Here is a 20,200-nt window from a genome sequence, read left to right as displayed (position 1 = left end):
GAGCCTACTCTCATTTACTCTGTCTATACCCCTCATAATTTTGTAAACTTCTATCATATCTCCCCTCATTCTTCTACGCTCCAAGGAATAAAGTCCTAACCTGTTTAGTCTTTCCCTGTAACTCAACTCCTTAAGACCCGGCAACATCCTAGTAAATCTTCTCTGCGCTCTCTCAATCTTACTGATATCCTTCCTGTAGTTAGGCGACCAGAACTGCACACAATACTCCAAAGTTGGCCTCACCAATGTCTTATACAACCTCACCATAACATCCCAACTCCTATACTCAATACTTTGATTTATGAAGGCCAGTATGCCAAAAGCTTTCTTTACAACCTTGTCTACCTGTGACGCCACTTTCAGGGAATTATGTATCTGAACTCCCAGATCCCTTTGTTCTTCCGCACTCCTCAGTGCCCTACCATTTACTGTATATTTACAGCTTGCCATCCAGAAAAAGACCCACTTATCCTGACACTCTGCTTTTACAGTATGAAGCAATTACCATTCCTGAAAATGAAAAAAAAACCTTTAATTTTAAGTCATGCATTTCACAATCTCAGGATGTCCCAAAGAACTTCATAGCCAAAAAATTATTTTTGAAGTATAGTCATTGTCAGGTATGCAAACATGGCAGCCAATTTGTGCACATCAGGGATCCACAAACAACAATGACATGGAGACCAGTTAATCTATTTTGGTAATACTAAAGGCTAAGTGCTGACCACATTGTGGATGAGATAAAAAATCACATTATGACAGCCATATCAGAAATTGTAGGTATTTCAACTGGGTTGTGAAAGGAAAGAGGCAGTGTTAATATTGATGTGGTAACACAATGGAACAGGCTAAGGTTTTGTCACAGTAACACTATCTCCTGAGGTCATCAGTAATTCTAAATACAGGAACTATGCTTAGCTCTTTTTATTTCTCCTGACAATAGCAATATAGTCTGCAGGCTTATACATTTAGCTGTAAATGTTGTTAAATATAGAATCTTAGAATGGTTACAGCACAGAATCATGTTGGCACAATTAAGATGGTTCGGTTTTATTACCTGATATACATTCAAGATGGTTGGTGATAGAAAGTAGCTGTCTTACTCCATGGTCTTTTCAGTTTTATGACTCTATTCCTTGCACATCTGTTGCTGAATTTGCTTCCAGTTGCTTATATTAGAAATTTTGAAACTTGTAAACCAGAATATTCTACTGCAATTGCTTTTGTATCTGATTTAAAGAAAATCTTAAAGATGTTGTTGTTAATAAGGTTGAAACTGCCACTGCTATTTGTTTATTCCACATTTCCAGTTAGAGCAGCATTTATGCCAACCTACAGAAGTCAGAGAAAAGCTGACAAACAGTTTCTAAACAGCTAATCTGGCATGCTAAAAAGCTGACAGCCCACAAAGCAATGTATAACTGAGAAGTATCCCTGAATAAAGGTCTGTGACCAGGGTCACTGTTTCAAGTTCATTGAATAAATTAAATTACAGCACTTTATTGGATTTCAGGATTTTTATTAGTGCTTTGAGACAATTAAGTTTGCTTTTCTTTTCTGCAAAAAACAAAACCCTATGGCCTTGTGCACGATATACGAAAGGAAGTGGTTACAATGGGAGTGCAGTGAGACATGAAATTGTGACCTTTTAGAACACAGTGTATAGCTGTATCTATCAGGTGAACTGTTTGGGAATGTAAACATAAAGTATGAGTAAGTTTTGTTTTTGCTGTGATGAATTTAAGATTTTTTTTTGAAAAAAAGAACATATCTGGCAGAAGACGTTTTCTATGGCGGTCTGGAGTCCACTTTCCTCCAGAAGTTTTGATTTTGACACTTCTGCATTTTGAAGTGTATTGTGATTAAGCATTTGAAGCCAATAATTTATCTTGTAATAGTTATGTTAAATGTTAGATTAAAGTTAGCTGTTACAATTTGCAATTAATTCTTGGTAGTTGCACCATCAGAAAATAATGCTCAAGCTCATCGAAACGACTGAAACTGTTAAAAACTGAACAGGGCAGGTTTCTGTCTTATGTTGGAAAACTAAAGCCATTGCCTTTGGCCTTGCCTCTAACTATATTCGTGAGCCTCCAGTTCCAAAGCACCCTCTCAGGCCGATGTCTATGGCTGAACCAGAGTATTCAGGATCTCGGCATCCTATTTGACTCTGACCTGAGCTTCTGACCCCACGGGCAGAAATTTGCGCCTAGTGGGCAGGCATGCGCCCAAGCAGCTGAAGCATAAAATGATGCACGATGATGCCAGGTGAATGTCCCAACGTCATCGTGCGATATTTCGGTCGGCAGCACCCGCACTGACGATTAACAGGCCTATTAAGGCCATCAGAGTAATAATTGACTGAAAGGTTTTGCTACCCGTCCAACCTTTACAGTTGGGCAGGCGAAAAGGCCAAGCGGCCTTTGGATTTTTTTGGAAACTTCATCCACGGGGCGGGATGAGGTTTCCAACGGCAATTAAAGATTAAAAATTTCGAAATATTATTTATAACATGTCCCTGCTCACGTGACTGAGTCACATGAGGGGACATGTTTTTAACAGTGGTAAATTTTTTATTTTTGTGTTTTTAAATCTTCATAGTGCTTTCATTGCACGCACTCGCGCGCATGTGTGAACTTCCATATTCGCCGCCCTCCCGCCCCCCCACCCGACAGTGCTGCAGCATGGGTTTCACACAAGCTGGCCAATTAGCGGCCAGACAGTGTGAAATTGATGCCAGCGCCCATTTGTAGGCAGCGGTCGGCTTCGCGACTGCTCCCGGGCCTGCCTGCTGCGCCTGCCTGACAAGGTAAAAATCCTAGCCCATATCTACTCTCATCACCAAGACCATCATTTCCACCTCCTTAATATCGCCCGACTCTGTCTCTGTCTCAGTTTATCTATCTGCTGCTGAAATCCTCATCCAAATTCAACTGTCCCACTGCTCCCTTAGCCAGCCTCCCATTTTCAACCCTCAATAAACTTCAGCTCATCTAAAACTCTGCTACTCATATATCCTAGCTCGCACTAACTCCCATTCACCCATCATCCCTGTGCTCACTGGTCCAAATAGGCTTTCAGTTGCTGAGTGCCTCGATTTTAAAATTCTCATCCTCTTGTTCAAATCTCTCCATGGCCTCACCCTTCCGAATCTCTGTAAGCTCCCCAGGCCTCCAATCCTCTGAAAAGTCTTACTTGCTCCAACACTGGCCTCTTACCCTTCTCCCACTTCCTTCGCCCATCATTGGCCGCAGTGCCTTCAGCCGTCTCAGCTCTAAGCGCTGGAATTCCCTCCCTAAATATCTCCACCTCTGTCTCCTTTAAGTCCCTCTTTAAAACCTTTCTTTTTAGCCATGTTTATTGGTTACCTACCATAATGTCTCCTCCTTCGGTTTGGTGTCAACTTTTATCAGATTACACTTTTATGAAGCAAAAATAATCATATAAATACAAGTTTCTGCAGTTGTAAAGTCAGGTTAATACAAAATAACACTGGCCCTTGCAATTGTTGGGGCAAAATTCACTAGCCTCCAAAAACAGGTATGGGGATTGCGAAGTGGGATTGACCCATGCCGATTTATTCAAATACAGGCAGCCTGCAAACTTTGTGCTGCCTGCTCATTTACATGATTTCTGTATGCAGCCCAATGCTAAATGTGCTGTTGTATGGTTGCACGCCTCAGCTAGGGGCCAGATTCATGCTAGGCTACCACCACTCAAAGCTTGCCTGCATCACTTAAAGGCAGCCTGCACTTCTTAAAGGACTCACTGGTGGACACACTTCCCTATATTTTTCAGGACAGTGTGCCATACGTTGGAAGCAGCAGGAGCTAACTGGCATAATGTCAGTCATCTCCCTTATGCAGTGCTGGCAGCAAGCTGGGAGATGTTGCCTGTTCCAGCAAGGAAGGATCCCAACTTGCCCTGCTGGAATTGTGCACATATGCCACAGATGGCATTTGGAACCGAAATGGCACCTGTAGCGCTGAAGCCACAAAGTCAAATTTTGTGGCTAACATTTTAAAGAAATTTAATGAAGTTGTGCAAACTTTGAGGGTTAGGTGATATAAATTTTGAGTACATTTGTTTGAGGTTCATCCATTATTTTGTATGCATATCAGTAACAACTTGTTGCCACATATTGTTGACATTTGTTCTGATCTTCATGACTACGCAGGAATTAAACCACTATCTGCCATCACATTGCATGGCATAACCCAGTGAACAAGTTAATGAGGCAAGAAACTGAAATTCATTGCCAGCAAGTTTATAATGCAAAGAACTTAGGTAAATAAGGCCATAGAGCCAGTAATTCTAACATGCAGAATTATGGCTAATACTTGCATTAATATTTACTATATTGTTCCTTTCTGACTGGCAATAGCTACTTGTCCATTTACACTGAAATTTGCAAAACACCTAGGATTAGCATAATTGGTCTCTGCCTGGCAATTCTGTGTTACCCTATCTCTGGGTTCTAACCATACCCTGATGACATTTGTAGCCTGCCTTCATGCATGCAATTGGCAACTATGCATTTGCTGTATTGAATGAATATTGTCCAAACAACTCACTTCTTCAAATAGTACCATAGGATCTTTTACATCCCCTGAGAAGCAGATGGGGTCTTATTTTACCAATTGGTCTGAATGATGGGCATACTCTTGTCAGTGTCAGCATAGAATAAGGACTCGAGTCCTGAAGTGGGCTTAAACTCAAGAACTTCTGACTCAGCCAAAGTACCACTACTGAGCGAAGTCTGCGATAACAGACATAACCATTATATGATATGTGCACATTATCGCACATTATCATACCTCGTATTGTTGTGACATGGCAGATGATGTGTGCCAGGCAGACCAAACCCACAAGGAAAACTTGGCCACATTATCACAAAGGTTTTGCAATTGTATTTATTATAAGATGTGTGCACTGAATTCAGAAGTAATGAGTTCACTAAGACCTTTAGAGATTTTAAAAATTAAATTAAAATATTTATTAACAAAATAAAATATTTCAAGCACACACACAAGATTATAATTACTTAATACTATAACAACTCCTAAAATCCCTAATTAACCTGACTCTCAATTACACACCCCCTTTTAAGGCAATGGTCCAAAATAGATTTTAGATTTTAAAAAACCAGCAAGTTAACACAGTACCCACTTGACAGTGGAATTCCAAATGGCTTTCTCCAACTTTAGTTACTGGACACAACAGACTTGTGCACAAATGGCTGGAGGCTTCTTCAAGGCTGTTCCACATACTCCTGTTAGATCTTACATGGGCCCCAACATAGCCTTTCATTCTGCTTTATATATGTTTCTCTCTTTAATATGTAAATTCCATTGTTCCATATACCTTTAGAAATGTACTTTCCCATAATATAAAAACTTTCAAGTTGCCAATATTGTCAGTAATCTTTGAAAAAAATAAACACACTGCTTAGCCTTGCTTATCTGGCTAATTGTAAAAATACTAACATCCCTTTGAAATCCAAACAATCCCTTCACTTATCTAAAATTGCAAATTCCCTTCACAACTTACATGCTGAGACAGCATCCATGTTTACTCATTAGCATTTCAAGTACATTTCTACACCTAGCTTATTTTGATAAGTACAAGCTTGCAATCTACCTGATTCCAAATGTAATTAAATCACAGACAAAACCACATACACCGCAAACCTACTTTACAATCAACCAGAATAATATTATGAAAATTATCATACTTTCATAACAGTATAAATATCTTAATTTCCAGTTTTCCTTCCCATTTCTGCTGTCACTGACTTCTGCAGTGATATAAGTCAAATGGGTATTTTTCATGCATGAGTTATCCTATAGAGGACAATGCAGCAAAGTACAAACCTGCTCTCATCCAGTATGCACACATATGAACTTTCAGCAAGGATGATGAGGATTGACTTCTTTAAAATTTAATTCCCCACTTCCCCAAACCCAGCAACCCACCCAAGCTGAGATCAGTTTAGTCAACCTAGACTAGGGTTTGATCCTGGAACTTTGCAGGCTGTACATTTTGCTGCTACAAGTTATAGTTACTTTACTGACTGACCCATCAAGGCTAAATAATTTTAAACTAAAATACAGAAAATAATAAAACTATTTAGGAAGGGCATCTACTTTGGCCTGTATCTTCCGAGGAGTAGCAATCACCGTTGGATTGTCATTCAGCTCTTGCTTTGCTGCGTCACGCTGGAGTTCCGCGTTTCTGACCAGGTCTTCTGATCTCGGCTTCTTCAGAAATGCGGAGCGTACCTTCAATCCAATTGCTTCCTCGTAGCACTGGATTTTCAGGGGAAGGCAAGCCATGTCCCATTTTTACAGCACCAGCTGCCATGTTCTGGTAGGTGTTCACTAACACGCTGAAAATCTGTTTGTGTGGGTGAATAGGAGAATGAATGGGTGAATGTGTAGGTGTATAAGTGGGTAGGATGGGGGAGGTAAGTGGATAGGGTGGCAGGTGGGTAGGGTGGCAGCTGGGTGAACTGGGTTAGGTGTGTAGATGGGTCGATTTGGGGGAGGTTGTCAAGTCGGTCGCTAGTCGGGTCAGGTTGGGGGTCAGGGCAGCTAAAGAGTTTGGGTCGTGGGGTGGGGGCACAGGGAAGGAGTTGAATGGTGGGGGCCAGTCAGGTTGGGTTAACTGGGGATCTTGGGGTGGGGAGCGGAGTTGGAGAGCAGTTGGATCAGAGGGAATTCACCAAGGCTCTGTATAATTTGCAATAAGACATCTTTACTCCTAAACTCACATCCTCCTGTAATAATGGCCAACAGACTATTTGCCACCTTAGTTGCTTGCTGTACCTACATGTTAGCTTTCAGTGACTCATGAACAAGGACACCAAAGTCCTTTTGAAGTTCAACACTTTAGAATAACTCTATTTCTGTTTAATTTACAAGGCTGTCATTTTTTCAATTTCCCAGTCTATCATCATTTAAGAAATACTCTGTATTTCCATTCAATTTACAAGGCTGGCAGTTTTTCCATAATTATGATCAAAGTGCCTGAGGACAGAAAATGAGCAAAGATTAGTGAAATGACTTGTCACAAAAACATTTCTAGTTCCAAGACTTAGATTGGAATTTTCCCTGTCTGCTGGCATTAGATGTGCTTGGCGGCATGAGTGGACAATATGGTGAGAAGACCAAAATTGGGTTTCAGGATGTTGTGAAACCAGCTTGCGATGTCCGCTCAGCCCCTCGATGGTGGGCCACGTTTCCCGCCATTGGATGTCAAAAACCTCATTGTAATACATCTGCATATCATTATAAGGCTGGCCCACTGGACTTATCACCCCCATGCTGGATCATCCACCCATTGCACGCTGACACGTTTCACAACTGCACATAAGTGACATGCACCTGACGGGCTGCACTTCGCTCTGGACTTAGAGGTTTGTTTGCCTAATTTGCTTCGGGCAGCACTCTCAGTCATCAGCGCCAGGCTTCACAGACAGCACCATATCATTTTTAGGGGGGCTCATGGGCAGGTCTCTACCTACCAGACCAGCCATAAAGGCTTTCAATAGCTGCAGGGCAAGGGCATGCTTGGGGAAGGGGGAGAAGTGGCCTCAGGCAAGGGAAGAGACTGCAGGGTGAGGGCTGTACTGAGCAAGGGGGGTATCCCAGGGTTTGTGTGGGGGCACAAGTTGATCTGTGCAAGTGGCCTCAAGATGGTGTTGGAGGAGGCAGTCTCCACAGCAGATGAGACCAGATGGAGATGTGAGGGTATGTGTGAAAGAATGAGTGGTGATGTCCCTTGAGCTGGCAGTGAGTGAGATGCCAGTGAATGTGTGATGGCCTTGAGTGTGAGAGATTAGAGTGATAAGATGGTTGCCTTACTCTGGCAGCACGGATGAGATCATGCATCCTCTATCTGCATTGGATGGCCAACCTCTTCTGTGCAGCATTGGCACTGATCACTGCCACCGCCTCCCAAGCCAGAGTGGTAATGTTGCTGCCCCTCCTGCGGCCAGAGCGGGGGTAAAGGACATCACAGGCCTCCAAGGCAACCAAAAGGCGCTCGAGGGATGTCCCACTAAACCGGGGGGCTGCAGTCTTCTTGCCTTTCGGGGCCATGTCTTATTTGCAGCAGTCTTGGGCTGGAAGCACTGAAGTGTGCACGTGGCTGTACTTTAAATGTGGCGCCCAGTGTGATGAAGTTCACACCAGTACCCCTGGTGTAGGCGAACTGGAGCCTGCCCGCCATCGAAACGGCAGGTTTCCCAGGAATGTATAATTAATGCAGCGGGTTCAGGACAATACGGTGTGAGAAGCTGCCGTTTTACCCGCCCACTACCGCACTTCATGCAAATCTGGAACAATTCCAGCCTTCAGGAAAAAACAGTCTGAAAGAAACTTGGATTGAACAAAATGATTGTGAATGAATCTAAATGTTCGGAGATGTAAGCATATTTATGAAATCCTGGATGGAAAATTTGAGGATTACTAACACTATTCAAATCCTTTCCACTTGTTTGCTAGTTACTATGGCCTGATAAATTAAGCATTACTAAGATCAAAATACTTCACACCACAGGCTGGATTTTTATCATTGAGCTGGGAATTTTCCCAACCTCGAAATTCCTTTTGCATTGTGGAGGTGCCCACCCATCATATTTTCATGGCATGGAGGTGGGTTTTTTCCAGAGATGGACCCTCACACTCTGAAGGCTGCAGATGCAGGCCAATCACATTAGCTAGCCCAAAATAAGGTGAGCCTCTGACACCAACTTCCACAGGATGAAGGCATCGTGATATCTGTCTGAAAATCAAGTGCACAGATGCGGGAGTCTCTTTTTGTGGTTGCGCATCACCTGTACATTAATAGAATGGAACCCTTCTGAATTATAAATCTCTCAGGCCTGTTGGTGAGGGCCCTGATGGCCATGTGTGCAGTCGAGTACTCCTTGCACCTAGGGGAAAGTCAGCTATTGCGATGAAACCTGTTGTTCAGGGAGTTATGGTCTTGATGAGCTAAGTAGTTCATTTTGTAAAAGAATACCAGTTCCTAAAGTGTACCCTATCTAAACAAACAAAAAAATCACTCTGTTGTGCAGAGTTGAAATTCGATCAGGCATGGAAAGGCTGCCACATTATGTGCGTGGTGGTGTTGAGTGAAGAGGACTATGTTTTTGGTGTGCATTGGGAGAAGTAAAAAGAAAACAGATGTTTCAACTAACTCAAATAAATAGTGTACAACTCTAGGGAAGTTCTTCAAAGAAAAATGTAATCATTATGTTAATGGTTTTTGCCTTAGTAATATTGTATAAACAGCTTGGTAGAAATGTTGGGCTGAATTTTCAGACCCTGGTGACATCGGGAACGGAGGTGGAGATGTGGCCCGAAAATTACGAGGCCAATCAGCGTGCAGCTTTCACACCCTGTTCTCGATGTCAGCCATTTTGGCTGACATGGGTTTTGAGGCCCAGGAAGGCCGCTTGCCTGCATGAGATGGGCAGGAAATTAATTTTGTTAAGGAATCTTGTTGAGCAAGGATTGAAGAAGCGAACTAGGATTTTCCGGTTGACCTCCAGTTTCCCAATGTGATTGGGGGGGGGCGGGGGAGGCAGATTAATTGCCTGAAGGCAAGTACCCAGTGGCAGGCTAGGGTGCCAGCACTCCGGGCAGGCCTACAGGCCCTCCTTTTCTGCCTGGTTGAGGGTACAGTCAAAGAACGCCACGCACGCATCCATCCATGCATGCACACATCCACACATGCACCCATGCATGCATGTTGCCTGGCCCTCCAGGTTCAAGAGCTTGCCCCACTGCCCCTAATTGGACAGGGAACCTGTGTCCATGACATTTAAAGGCTCACCCATGTTCAATATCTCGACTTTTATCAGTTTCCCACTGGAAGTGGGTTTGGGACCCAAAAGTTGTTCTGATTCCTGTTTCCTACCTTCATGGGGAAAATTCAGCCCATTTGTGTTTAACTTTATCTGTGGAGAGTTTAATCTTCCATTGGTTATCAATGTACCTCTTGTGTGATCACATTGTAGTTAATAGAACTCAGTCTGAATAGGTATCTCTTGTTTGAAGCAGGATGTGTACTTGAAGCTTATTTGCAGCAGGGAATAAATTAGATTGATAAACATTCACTAATTCTGCTAGGATGATGGGGAAAGTGGGTGTTTTTAGGGCAGATTGATATATCTTGAGACAACTGCTTTTGTGATGTCTTACTATCAGTCTATAAGTAACAACTGCAGTGCACAATTTGTATGAGATGTTAAGCAACATCTGGTCTCAGTTCCTTATTGCAGAAAGATTTGTTCCAACATTTTGTTGACTGGATCAGAAGTCCAGGATGCACTCCATTTTCTACTGCATTGCAGTCTAAAGTCCATCATCCTCTATTTTTTATGTACTGTTTTGCTCTTAGTCTGATTTTAAGAAACATTTTGATAATGCAGAAGGATTATAATTGTTAGACTCAATTTTAAGCTCACAGTTGGTTCAAACATCAATTGCTTACATTTTAATTTTGTTTCTGTAGAATATGTTGACATTGAAAATTTACCACAGCAGCACAAAAACTTTTCAAATGTAAAATATGCATATTTTACTCATTGATGAAGTCCCTGCCCTAAACAGCCTCTATAGAGAATAGTATGTATGAGTGGAAGAATCTGCAAAAGATCTACACTAACTTTCTTTAGATAACTATCATCAAAAACTGTTAAGTCATGGATTACGTTAAAAAACACATCTTTCCCAGAAATTATTTGAAAGAGGTCTGAATTACTATGGGCTGAATCCCCCCACTCCCCCATCGGGAGGGGTTGTGCGGGGGGCGGGCAGGAGCGAGTGCGAACCTGATCGGCACCCCCAATCGGGTGCGTGCTGCCATTTTATGTGGGCGGGCCAATTAAGGCCTGCCCAGCATGACGCACACCTGGAAGTGCTGTGCACTCCCTGTGAGGGCCGGGGGGGTGGTCCCTTAGTTGGGCCTATGTGCGCGAAAGAGCCCAGAGGAAATTAGTTTAAGTTCTGAAAAACATAATAAATTGAAAAAACTTTTTTTAAGGACATGTCCCCTCATGTGAAACTGGGACATTTCCATTAATTTTTTTCTCATTTTTAAAATTTAATTAATAAACCCTTCATGAGACCTCACCCCACCAGTGAATGAGGTTTCATGAAAAATGCGAAGGCCGCCTGGGCTCTTCGCCTGCCCGCCATCCTTAAGGTTGGATGGGCAACTTTCTAAATGACTTTAATTGCTTTCTTAATGGCCTTAATAGGCCTTTGACAGTTTGGCCACCGAACTGACAATCTAAATGGTGCGCGGTGACGTTGGGGGACACGCCCGATGTCACTGCGCGTCATTTTACGCATCAGGGAGCGGGCCTCGCCCCCACCCCCGCCCCCGCCCCAACTCACCATCCTGAAAGTTCTGCCCTGTGGCTAGTTTCGACTGGCAGTTAGAAAACTGGGTCACTTTCAATCCTTCTGCACCAAAGCTGGCTGAGATGTTAAAATATGACTAAGATTTCTCTACATCGGGCCCAACATGCTAACAGTGCTTTTGTTGTATTTTTCAACAAGGCCATATTCAGACCTTGGCAACAGATGTTGGAATTCAGTGTTCAGCCACATCTCTGGATTACATCCAGACTATATGCTGTTACTGTGAGATTTGTGTCATATCTGTGTTATGGCTAGGGTAAAACCTGGAATATTTAAATTAAGAATTTATCAGTTCAAGTGCTTCAGGGTAGCAGTGTTATGAGGAACAGTTCAGGTCCTATTTACATCAATAGCCTGTGCCACCCTGGGGAGTGAATAATGTTTGCACAGAATCTCATTTAGTCTGCTTCAATAAACCACAGTGGAAAAACACTGCATGTGAGTAGACTATGTGAAAAGAAGTAGGCGCAGTTAAATGGATCAAAGTGGAACACTGGCTGTCGATGGGAAACTGTAAATTATTGGAAAAGAATTGACGTTTTGTTAAGTGTATAATCCTGCAGCAGCTATCAATAATACTAAAATTCCCAGTTTTAAGCTTTATCAATTGTTTAATGTAATGCCAGTACATACAAAAAAAGAGTCAGTTAGCAAGCAATTTGGGTTAGGCTTTCAGAGGGTGGCATTGTGCCATTGCATTGCTTTATGCATTCCCTGCTGTAACATGGTATTTTTAGTGCTCTTTCACGAGATAACACTGTTGTATGAAATTATAATAATGAGAATGGCATGTTGATATGCTATTTGTGGCTCTTCCACTGCCTGCAGTATTGTTTAATGATGTTCAGTGAAGCTGAATCTTGCCGACAATGGAAAACAGATGAACAAATTTAAATTACCACTCAGAATTTTAGGTTAGGTGAAATGTGATCAATATATTATTCTCATTGAGTTTTTAAAAAATTAGCGCAGATTTTGTGCGCTTCTAACTTGGGCATATTGAATCTTCCAGGTACAGAGCATCGAGGAAAAATCGGATGAGTGGGATCATACACTTATAGGGACACCAGTTTCCTAGCCATTTATTTAAATGAGCAGAAAATTGGGCTGATTCCATATGGGGTGTGTGGTCCTCATAGTCTAATTTTAACCTTTTGCGGCTCTGTCCAGATTTTTCAGTACCTTCAGAAACAGGAACTGGAAAATCTGGTCTATTGAATTTTAAAGGGAGTTTGAATTTTCTAACCCCTATGTACATGCTCACTTGTTTGAAATGGGTGACTGGTGATTTCCATACTGTTCGCGTGAGATCATCCAATTTTAAATGCAAAATCGATTTATTTTTTTTGCCTCTTGGACCTGCCACATCGATCTTTCTGCATTGTTACTTGCATAATAATTATTTCAGTTGTTTGCTTCTGAACTTTTGAAATACAAGGCTCCCTTTGAACAAACCCCCAGCCTCAGCATTGTTGCTGCCACATGCTGTCAACCTCAGCTCCAACCACAATATTCAGTGTTTGTATTCCGTTCCTCCTGCTAAAAGGCTATCATGGATGTAGGAAAGGAAGAGGTATGTAAGAAAAATGCTAGCACCTCCAATTGCATTTGGCCCAGGAGCTATGCATTCAGACACTGGCACACCAGCTGGTCATCTTAGCATCACAAGAACCATGGTCACAGCTATGGGGCAGGCATGCGGGCAAGCGCCCAACCCACTCGCGTGTAAAATAGCGCGATATTTCAGTTAGCGAACGGGCGAATCTGCCAGGCAGACATTACATTTTTGATGAAACCTCAACCAAGGGCGGGATGAGGTTTCCGTTATTAAATGAAAACAAATAAAAGTGTATGGACACAATTTTCATCATGTATATGTTTGGGTGGCTGATTCTGATGCGTGGACAATTTTTCCCGGTTTTTAAAATCTTTATGTCTTGGTTTTAAATTCTTCAGGGAGCTTTTGTTCCACGCTCCCCCCGCGCCCCCGCTTACGTCAGCGTCTGCCCTCCTCCCACCCCCACTCTGGCAGTGCTGAGCTTTTCAGCACGTGTTTCACACTGGCTGGCCGTTAATTGGCCAGCCAGCGTGAAATCGTGATCGGGGGCCGATCATGGGCGACAGTCTGTTCCGCGTCACTCCTGGGCCCGCCGATCACGCCCACACCCAACCTAAAAACCCTGCCCATGCTGTCTGCTGGAACTTGATTGGCAGGTGAGATCTAATGCATGGATAGCTGTTTCTGTGAAAGTTGTTGAAAGATTGAACTTCTATTACACTGGATCCTTCTAGTGATCAGTAGCTACATTAGCCAGACTTCGGTCCACTCATGCGTCGAGCAAGCAACAGAAATGTTGGTTCAGAGATAATGTTTTGTTTGCCCAAGGAAAGGAGGTCATGGTATTACAGGATGCTTGACTTTTTACCAAGTGTCTGCCTTCCCCAAAGTACAGAGATTTCACTGGTACATGTAGTCATCAAAGCCACAGCCTCTATGGCCTCCATCCACTAATTTGGTAGGTGAAGCATTACAGGTTGGCATACCTGTCACCGGTGTGATAATTTTGATCAGCCCTCTTTAAAAATGGACAAAACAAATACGTTCAGCATTAAAAATGACAGAGTTGCACCTCAATTGCTAGTCTAGTAAAGATGTGAAAGAATAATTGCTGATCGTGAAAGAAGTTTGAGAAGCCATAGGCACTTGCTGGCAAAACATGCAGCAGTTAGATAAGACAAAGCATGACTTTCCTCTTGGAACCCACACTTCACAGATGTGATAACTGAAGCAACATGAGAGACAGGGTGAATGACTTATAGGCAATGTTGATATGGCAGCATGGTGGATGCTCAGTCCATGCATAAGTGAAAGCATTACTTTCGTTTTGAATGGGCATACTTCAAAAAACCACAACTTGAAACTTTGTCAGACCAGTGAATTGATTTCCTATTTTTCCCCACAACTGGTGGACATGGAAACTTCAATTTACATGGTTCTCCCCCTCTTGTCATGCTGTCTGTGCATTGAATTAGGTGGGAGAGTTCCTCTCAGCCATATAAATGGACAACTTCTGTTTCCTGTCCTTTAGCTTATCTAGAGTTTCTTCACTGAAGGGGCTGTTCTTCCATTGGCTCCACACAACCGGCTTTATGTCTAGTCAGTCAGGTTCCACACAATAAGGCCAGCAACCCTTTAAGGACCGCTGGACACTCATTTTCTTCTCTCATGTTGCCATAGCACTCCCTACATACTTGGGAAATGTACAGATGCCATTCAAAATGTTTAAATTAAATTACCTTGTCTATTGTCAGCTGTGGCTCAATTGGTAGCACACTTGTCTCTAAACCTGTAAGATTCTGAATTCAAGTCCTACTCCAGGGCTTCAGCACAAAAATCAAGGCTGACCCTACAGTACATTACTGAGTGAGTTGGTGCCGTCTTTCAGATGAAGTATTAAACTGAGGCCCACTTGCCTGCTTAGGTGGATGTAAAAGATCCCATGGTGCTATTTTTTCAAAAAAAAGCAGGGGAGTTATCTCCCCATGTCCTGGCCAATATTTATCCCCCAATCAACATCACAAAAAACAGGTTATCACGTTGCTGTTTGTGGAAGTTTTCTGAGCACAGGTTAGCTGCTGTGTGTCCTGCATTACAAAAGTGACCACACTTCAAAAAGTACCCCATTGGCTTAAACTGCTTTGAGATGTCCGGTAGTCATGAAAAGCACGATATAAATGGAAGTCTTTCTTTCTTTACCACACTGAGGTATGCACATCAAGAGCATGGAGCACATCCAAAACCAACGATTGTGGATGCTTTTCCCTAAAATGAAGGAATCGGCACTGAGGCCTGCATTATGATCAATACCTTGCTTTAGGTCCAAACTTTCTTATTGAGAAAATAAACATGACCAAAAGCTATGGGTCACATGTCGCCATATCCTTGTTTGCGGGATACCCTTTGCTTCAAACCAGTGCCAAAGGTCACGTTGATCCGTTGGAAAATTATTTGAAGTTCAATGTGCAATTGTGTGTCCTTGTGCCTGTGCATTTTGTTACATTTTAGCAGTAGGCACTTAAGCCCTAATTTTTAAAATATTTGCTTGAAAGTAGATGTATCATTTGTATTTGTGATTGGCTTAAATTCAGATAGCTGGAACTGCATTAGACATACTGATGCCACAGTTCCATAAATTTTAATGATGTATATAAAGCTTACATTGAATAAATGGCACATGTTGCAATTATTTCAATGTAATTCTGGTTAATAATATTTATGAACTTGAATGGTGGGAAATAGAAATGCTTTTGCATTGATGTAACAGTGTCATTACAAATACAAATGACTCTGAGTAAAAAGAAAATGCTTTTCATCCAAACTATCTTATTCTGTTTAACTCTTGTGCTAAACTAAGGTAGTATGTTGGAGAAAACAGTCAAGTACCTACCAAAGAAATTATAATATTTGTAAATGAGCAATATAATGGTAGATTAAACAGAATTTTTGCTGCAATTACACCAATTTTACAGCAGCGGAGAGGGTTCGCTCTAAGGAAATTACCAGCAGCGTTATTTTAAATATAGTTTTGTTAATGAACCACAAATTCCCCATATTTTTTACTTGGAATTGTATCTGATATCTACCTAGATATTTATGCATTGAAATTATGTTTTCAGCGATATGTAGGTGTCACCCTCTGCCATTTTAATGGAGCATTAACTCATTAACGCTGTCTTATAATTTCATCTTTATATTAATCAGCAAGATTTCATGTTTGTAGGCTATTTAAAAAATATCCTAATATTTTAGTGCACCCATTTGCATACCGTTTCATGCTGGCTGAAACTTGAATATTCTATTAAGGCCATTAAGAAAAAATGAGAATAGCCAAGGTACCTTGATCTTTGTGAGATTCTGTTTATGATAAATTGCCAATTTCAGTAGTCGTTACTTATTAGTACTGTCTGATTTCTGTAAGCCTACTTTGTATTCATTTTGCTAATTCTTTTTATGTCTTGAGATTTCATTTATCTTTAATCATTTTATTTGTTGGGGCCCCTGTGGAAAAAATGTCATTTATATAATGGTGGCTTTGTTTTCCTTCATTAATTATTACTTACTCATCTGAATGATTGTCAAACATGACCCCACTTTCATAGACCTACGTTGGCAGCCATTTCTTCTGACATATTTACGTGTGTAGCAAGAAGGATTCCAGTCAACAATAAGGGGAGTTTTTGTCGTCTGTGTTTGATGTTTGAGTCTTCAAATCAAACTATTGAGAAATTCATGTAAATAGAGTTTCTGTGTGGCTGATAAGTTGTGCACACTTCGACGGAAACTTATGCCCTCCCTCATGGTGAGTGGGGATCATTTACACAGGCGGGAGGATGGCGGGTGGGGATCCTGCTACCTTCCCGCCTCTGCTCTAACTAAGTCCGTGGCAGATATGACCTTGGACAGCCTTCCCACCCTGCTGCTAATTGAGCCCTTATCCTGCCACCACTGATGTTCACTAGCGTGGAGGGGCTTGCCATGCAGTGGGCTCCCAGGGGAGGTCCCTTATTTAAAGGCACTCGGTGCCTAATCGGGGGGGCCCATTGAGAGAGACCCCTTGACTCTTGCTACTGACCGCCGCAATCCCCGCCCTGCTAACCCCCTTCCATCATTGCTTACCTGTGCCTGGGTTCCTCCTTGATCCTAGGCTTCGGGTGGGTGTTGTACCAACAGCAGCCATGCCTCCCTGGTGGCTTCTGATTGGCGGGCTGCTCTCTCCGGGTAGAATTTCCACCCCTGGGATCCTTGATTCTGGGGGAAGCCCCCGTTGCTGGCATGTTAAGTGCCTGAGTAGCATTTAATTCAGTGGGCCTTCCCAAATAGAGGCGACATGGAGCTTTCACCGGCTCTGCAGCTGGTGGGAAAGACCCTGGAACCTCCATTAAATCCAGTCCTTTGTCAATCTAGGGAAGTTCTCTAGTAGCCTAAAATTAGGCACAGGTTAGCAAGTGCCAAAGTTTAGGAATCACCAATTTTGCACATGAATATTGTTGGAGTTTAACTAGATAAAACATGGATTCCACAAGTGTAGAGTACTGAGAAATCTCTTGCAATATTTCTAGTTAGGACCACCCTAAGCAGGAAATATTCCAATGCCACAGGATTTGTCCATTTCTCACTCACTGTCAATGAGCTAAACCAACTGCTCATCATCAGCAATGTTTTGGGAGTGTGAGGACATGCCTGGCTCAGGTATTGGGTTGCCAAGTCTGACACAAACATCAACATGGTCCCAATTACCTATCGCAATTCACCTTCGTAAGAGTTTAGGTTCCCCCTCAAAGGGTGTACATCGTTCAGAGAACTTGAAATAATGAATGGCAATGTCCCAGTGATGTGGTAAAACAGGCAGTTCTCGAGATTGGGATTGTAAAGTGTTCAAGTTACTGAAAGAGGTTATACCCTGCAATTTCAACCCATGTTTTATTCAACTTGCTGAGCGTAAAGTTTCCCAAATTTAGTTTTAGTTTATTTTTAATAAAAGAATGAACAGTTTAGTTAGATCGACCATCCATTTCAAAATATCTGATACCTAATTTTTTTAAAATTCATTCACGGGAAGTGGGCTTCGCTGGCTGGGCCAGCATTTATTGCCCATCCCTAGTTGCCCTTGAGAAGGTGGTGGTGAGCTGCTACCTTGAATCGCTGCAGCCCATGTGGTGTAGGTACACCCACAGTGCTGTTAGGAAGGGAGTTTAGGATTTTGACCCAACGACAGTGAAGGAACAGTGATATATTTCCAAGTCAGGATGGTGAGTGACTTGGAAGGGAACTTATAGGTGGTGACGTTCCCATCCAGCTGCTGCCCTTGTCCTTTTAGATGATAGTGGTTGTGGGTTTGGAAGGTGCTGTCTAAGGAGCCTTGATGAATTCTCACAGTGCATCTTGTAGATGGTACACACTGCTACTACTGTGTGAAGTTGGTGGAGGGTGCGAATGTTTGTGGATGTGGTGCCAATCAAGTGGGCTGTTTTGTCCTGGACAGTGTCAAGTTTCTTAAGTGTTGTGGGAGCTGCACTTATCCAGGCAAGTGGAGAGATTCCTTCACACTCCTGACTTGTGCCTTGTAGATGATGGACAGGCTTTGGGGAGTCAGGAGGTGAATTACTCGTCACAGGATTCCTAGCCTGTACGTTAATAATACCTAATGTACATTAATAGATGTAATTTTTTAAGTAACAAAATATTATATTATGTGGTGTTCATTTGTGTCTTTCACATAGGGAGCTGATGCCATGGTGTTGGAAAGCGTTATGTTTGCTATCTTGGCAGAACGATCACTTGGTCCGAAGCTATATGGAATCTTTCCTCAGGGTCGTTTGGAACAGTTCATTGCTGTAAGTCTGATTATCTCTGGCAGTGTGAATCATTGATTGTGTTCCATTGCCTTTGAGCTTTTGCTAGGCTCCTGCTGCTTGTGGAAAATGAAAGACGTGGGAAAAAATATTTTGGCAACAAGCCATTAGTTGTATGCTGTTAGTGTTGCTATTATTAAATGTTTCACGGTAAAAATTCTTCCAAATGAACAATCTTAATTGAGCACATTTTTTTAAAAGTTGCATTTTACTAGGTAGTCATATCCTAAAATACATAAATAGTGAAAAGCCAGAGAGCAACTTTTAGATTAGAAAATAATTTGTAGTCAACAAGATATTTAGATACCTACTGAGTGAAATTTCTTGGGACTTGGATAAGAACCTCCATTTTAATTAGATCTACTTAGTGCAAATAACTAGAATTTCATAGGTTTGTCAGTGTACTGCAAATGTTCCAAAATACCAACATAAATTATGTTCAGTTATTTGGCCATGTAATTGATTCAGGATTCGTAGTCTCCTGATTTGTATATCCTATGTTAATACACATCAACAAATTGATTGCAGACAATATCTGGTAACATTCATTATACAGTATATAATAATGAGCGTATAACATATGCTAGAGGTATCAGTATTTAACTGAACATGAAGAAACAGTAAACATACTTGCCCTTCTCTCCAGGTTTGAGACTACACTTCCCAGTATTTTACCTACAAGGTACATTAGTAGGTATGCAAGCACGATTAACAAAGGAAGCAAAGACTAACATTATTTTATGAAAGACATTTGCAGTTAAATGTAAGGAAGAGTGTGGATTTGAAAATATATGAAATGTGTTCAGACTGCACACAGGCAATTTGTATAGGTGGGCATTTATCGTATATAAATCTTGCATATTGGTGTAAAATAACAGCGTGCATCCAGCAATATTGTATGTATTTGACTTATCCCATAAATGTTGTATCACTTTACTTTAGAGTCGGAAATTGGAGACCAGAGAATTGGCTATTCCAAGCATTTCAGCAGAAATAGCGAAAAAGATGGCCACATTCCATAGAATGACAATGCCGTTTAACAAAGAACCAACATGGTTGTTTTGTACTATGGAGAAGTGAGTACTTAACTGACACATTTAACTTAGGGACAACCTATAAACAATATTTGAGCATTATCTTATATAGACTTGTTTAACTTGATTTTGGCTGCGTTTTTCCAGCTCTGCTGCGGCGGGTTCCCCCGCGGCGGAGGCAGCGAGCCATTCAAATGTCTGTCGACATCAGCGGGATCGGAAGATCCTGCCTCCAAGAGGGGCTGAAAAATTCCAGCCTGTATTTTACAGGTGAAGAAATGGCATTTTTGAAGGAAAATTTGGATGGATTTGGTT

At 41.9% G+C, this 20,200-nt stretch overlaps 1 protein-coding gene across 4 annotated transcripts in view; it reads left to right on the top strand.

Annotated features, from left to right (window-relative positions):
- The window catches only part of chka (choline kinase alpha), a 79,059-nt gene that overhangs the window by 36,157 nt on the left and 22,702 nt on the right, over positions 1-20,200 (top strand). For all 4 annotated transcript variants that reach the window (XM_078549151.1, XM_078549152.1, XM_078549154.1 and 1 more), the window contains 2 exons: positions 18,720-18,833; positions 19,794-19,927. In XM_078549151.1, the coding sequence (XP_078405277.1) occupies positions 18,720-18,833; positions 19,794-19,927 (248 nt within the window). The remainder of the gene's footprint in view (positions 1-18,719; positions 18,834-19,793; positions 19,928-20,200) is intronic.

This window comes from Cetorhinus maximus, chromosome 9 (genome assembly GCF_964194155.1).
Source record: "Cetorhinus maximus chromosome 9, sCetMax3.hap1.1, whole genome shotgun sequence".
Lineage (NCBI taxonomy): Eukaryota > Metazoa > Chordata > Chondrichthyes > Lamniformes > Cetorhinidae > Cetorhinus > Cetorhinus maximus.
This window is presented reverse-complemented; position numbering and strand designations above follow the sequence as displayed.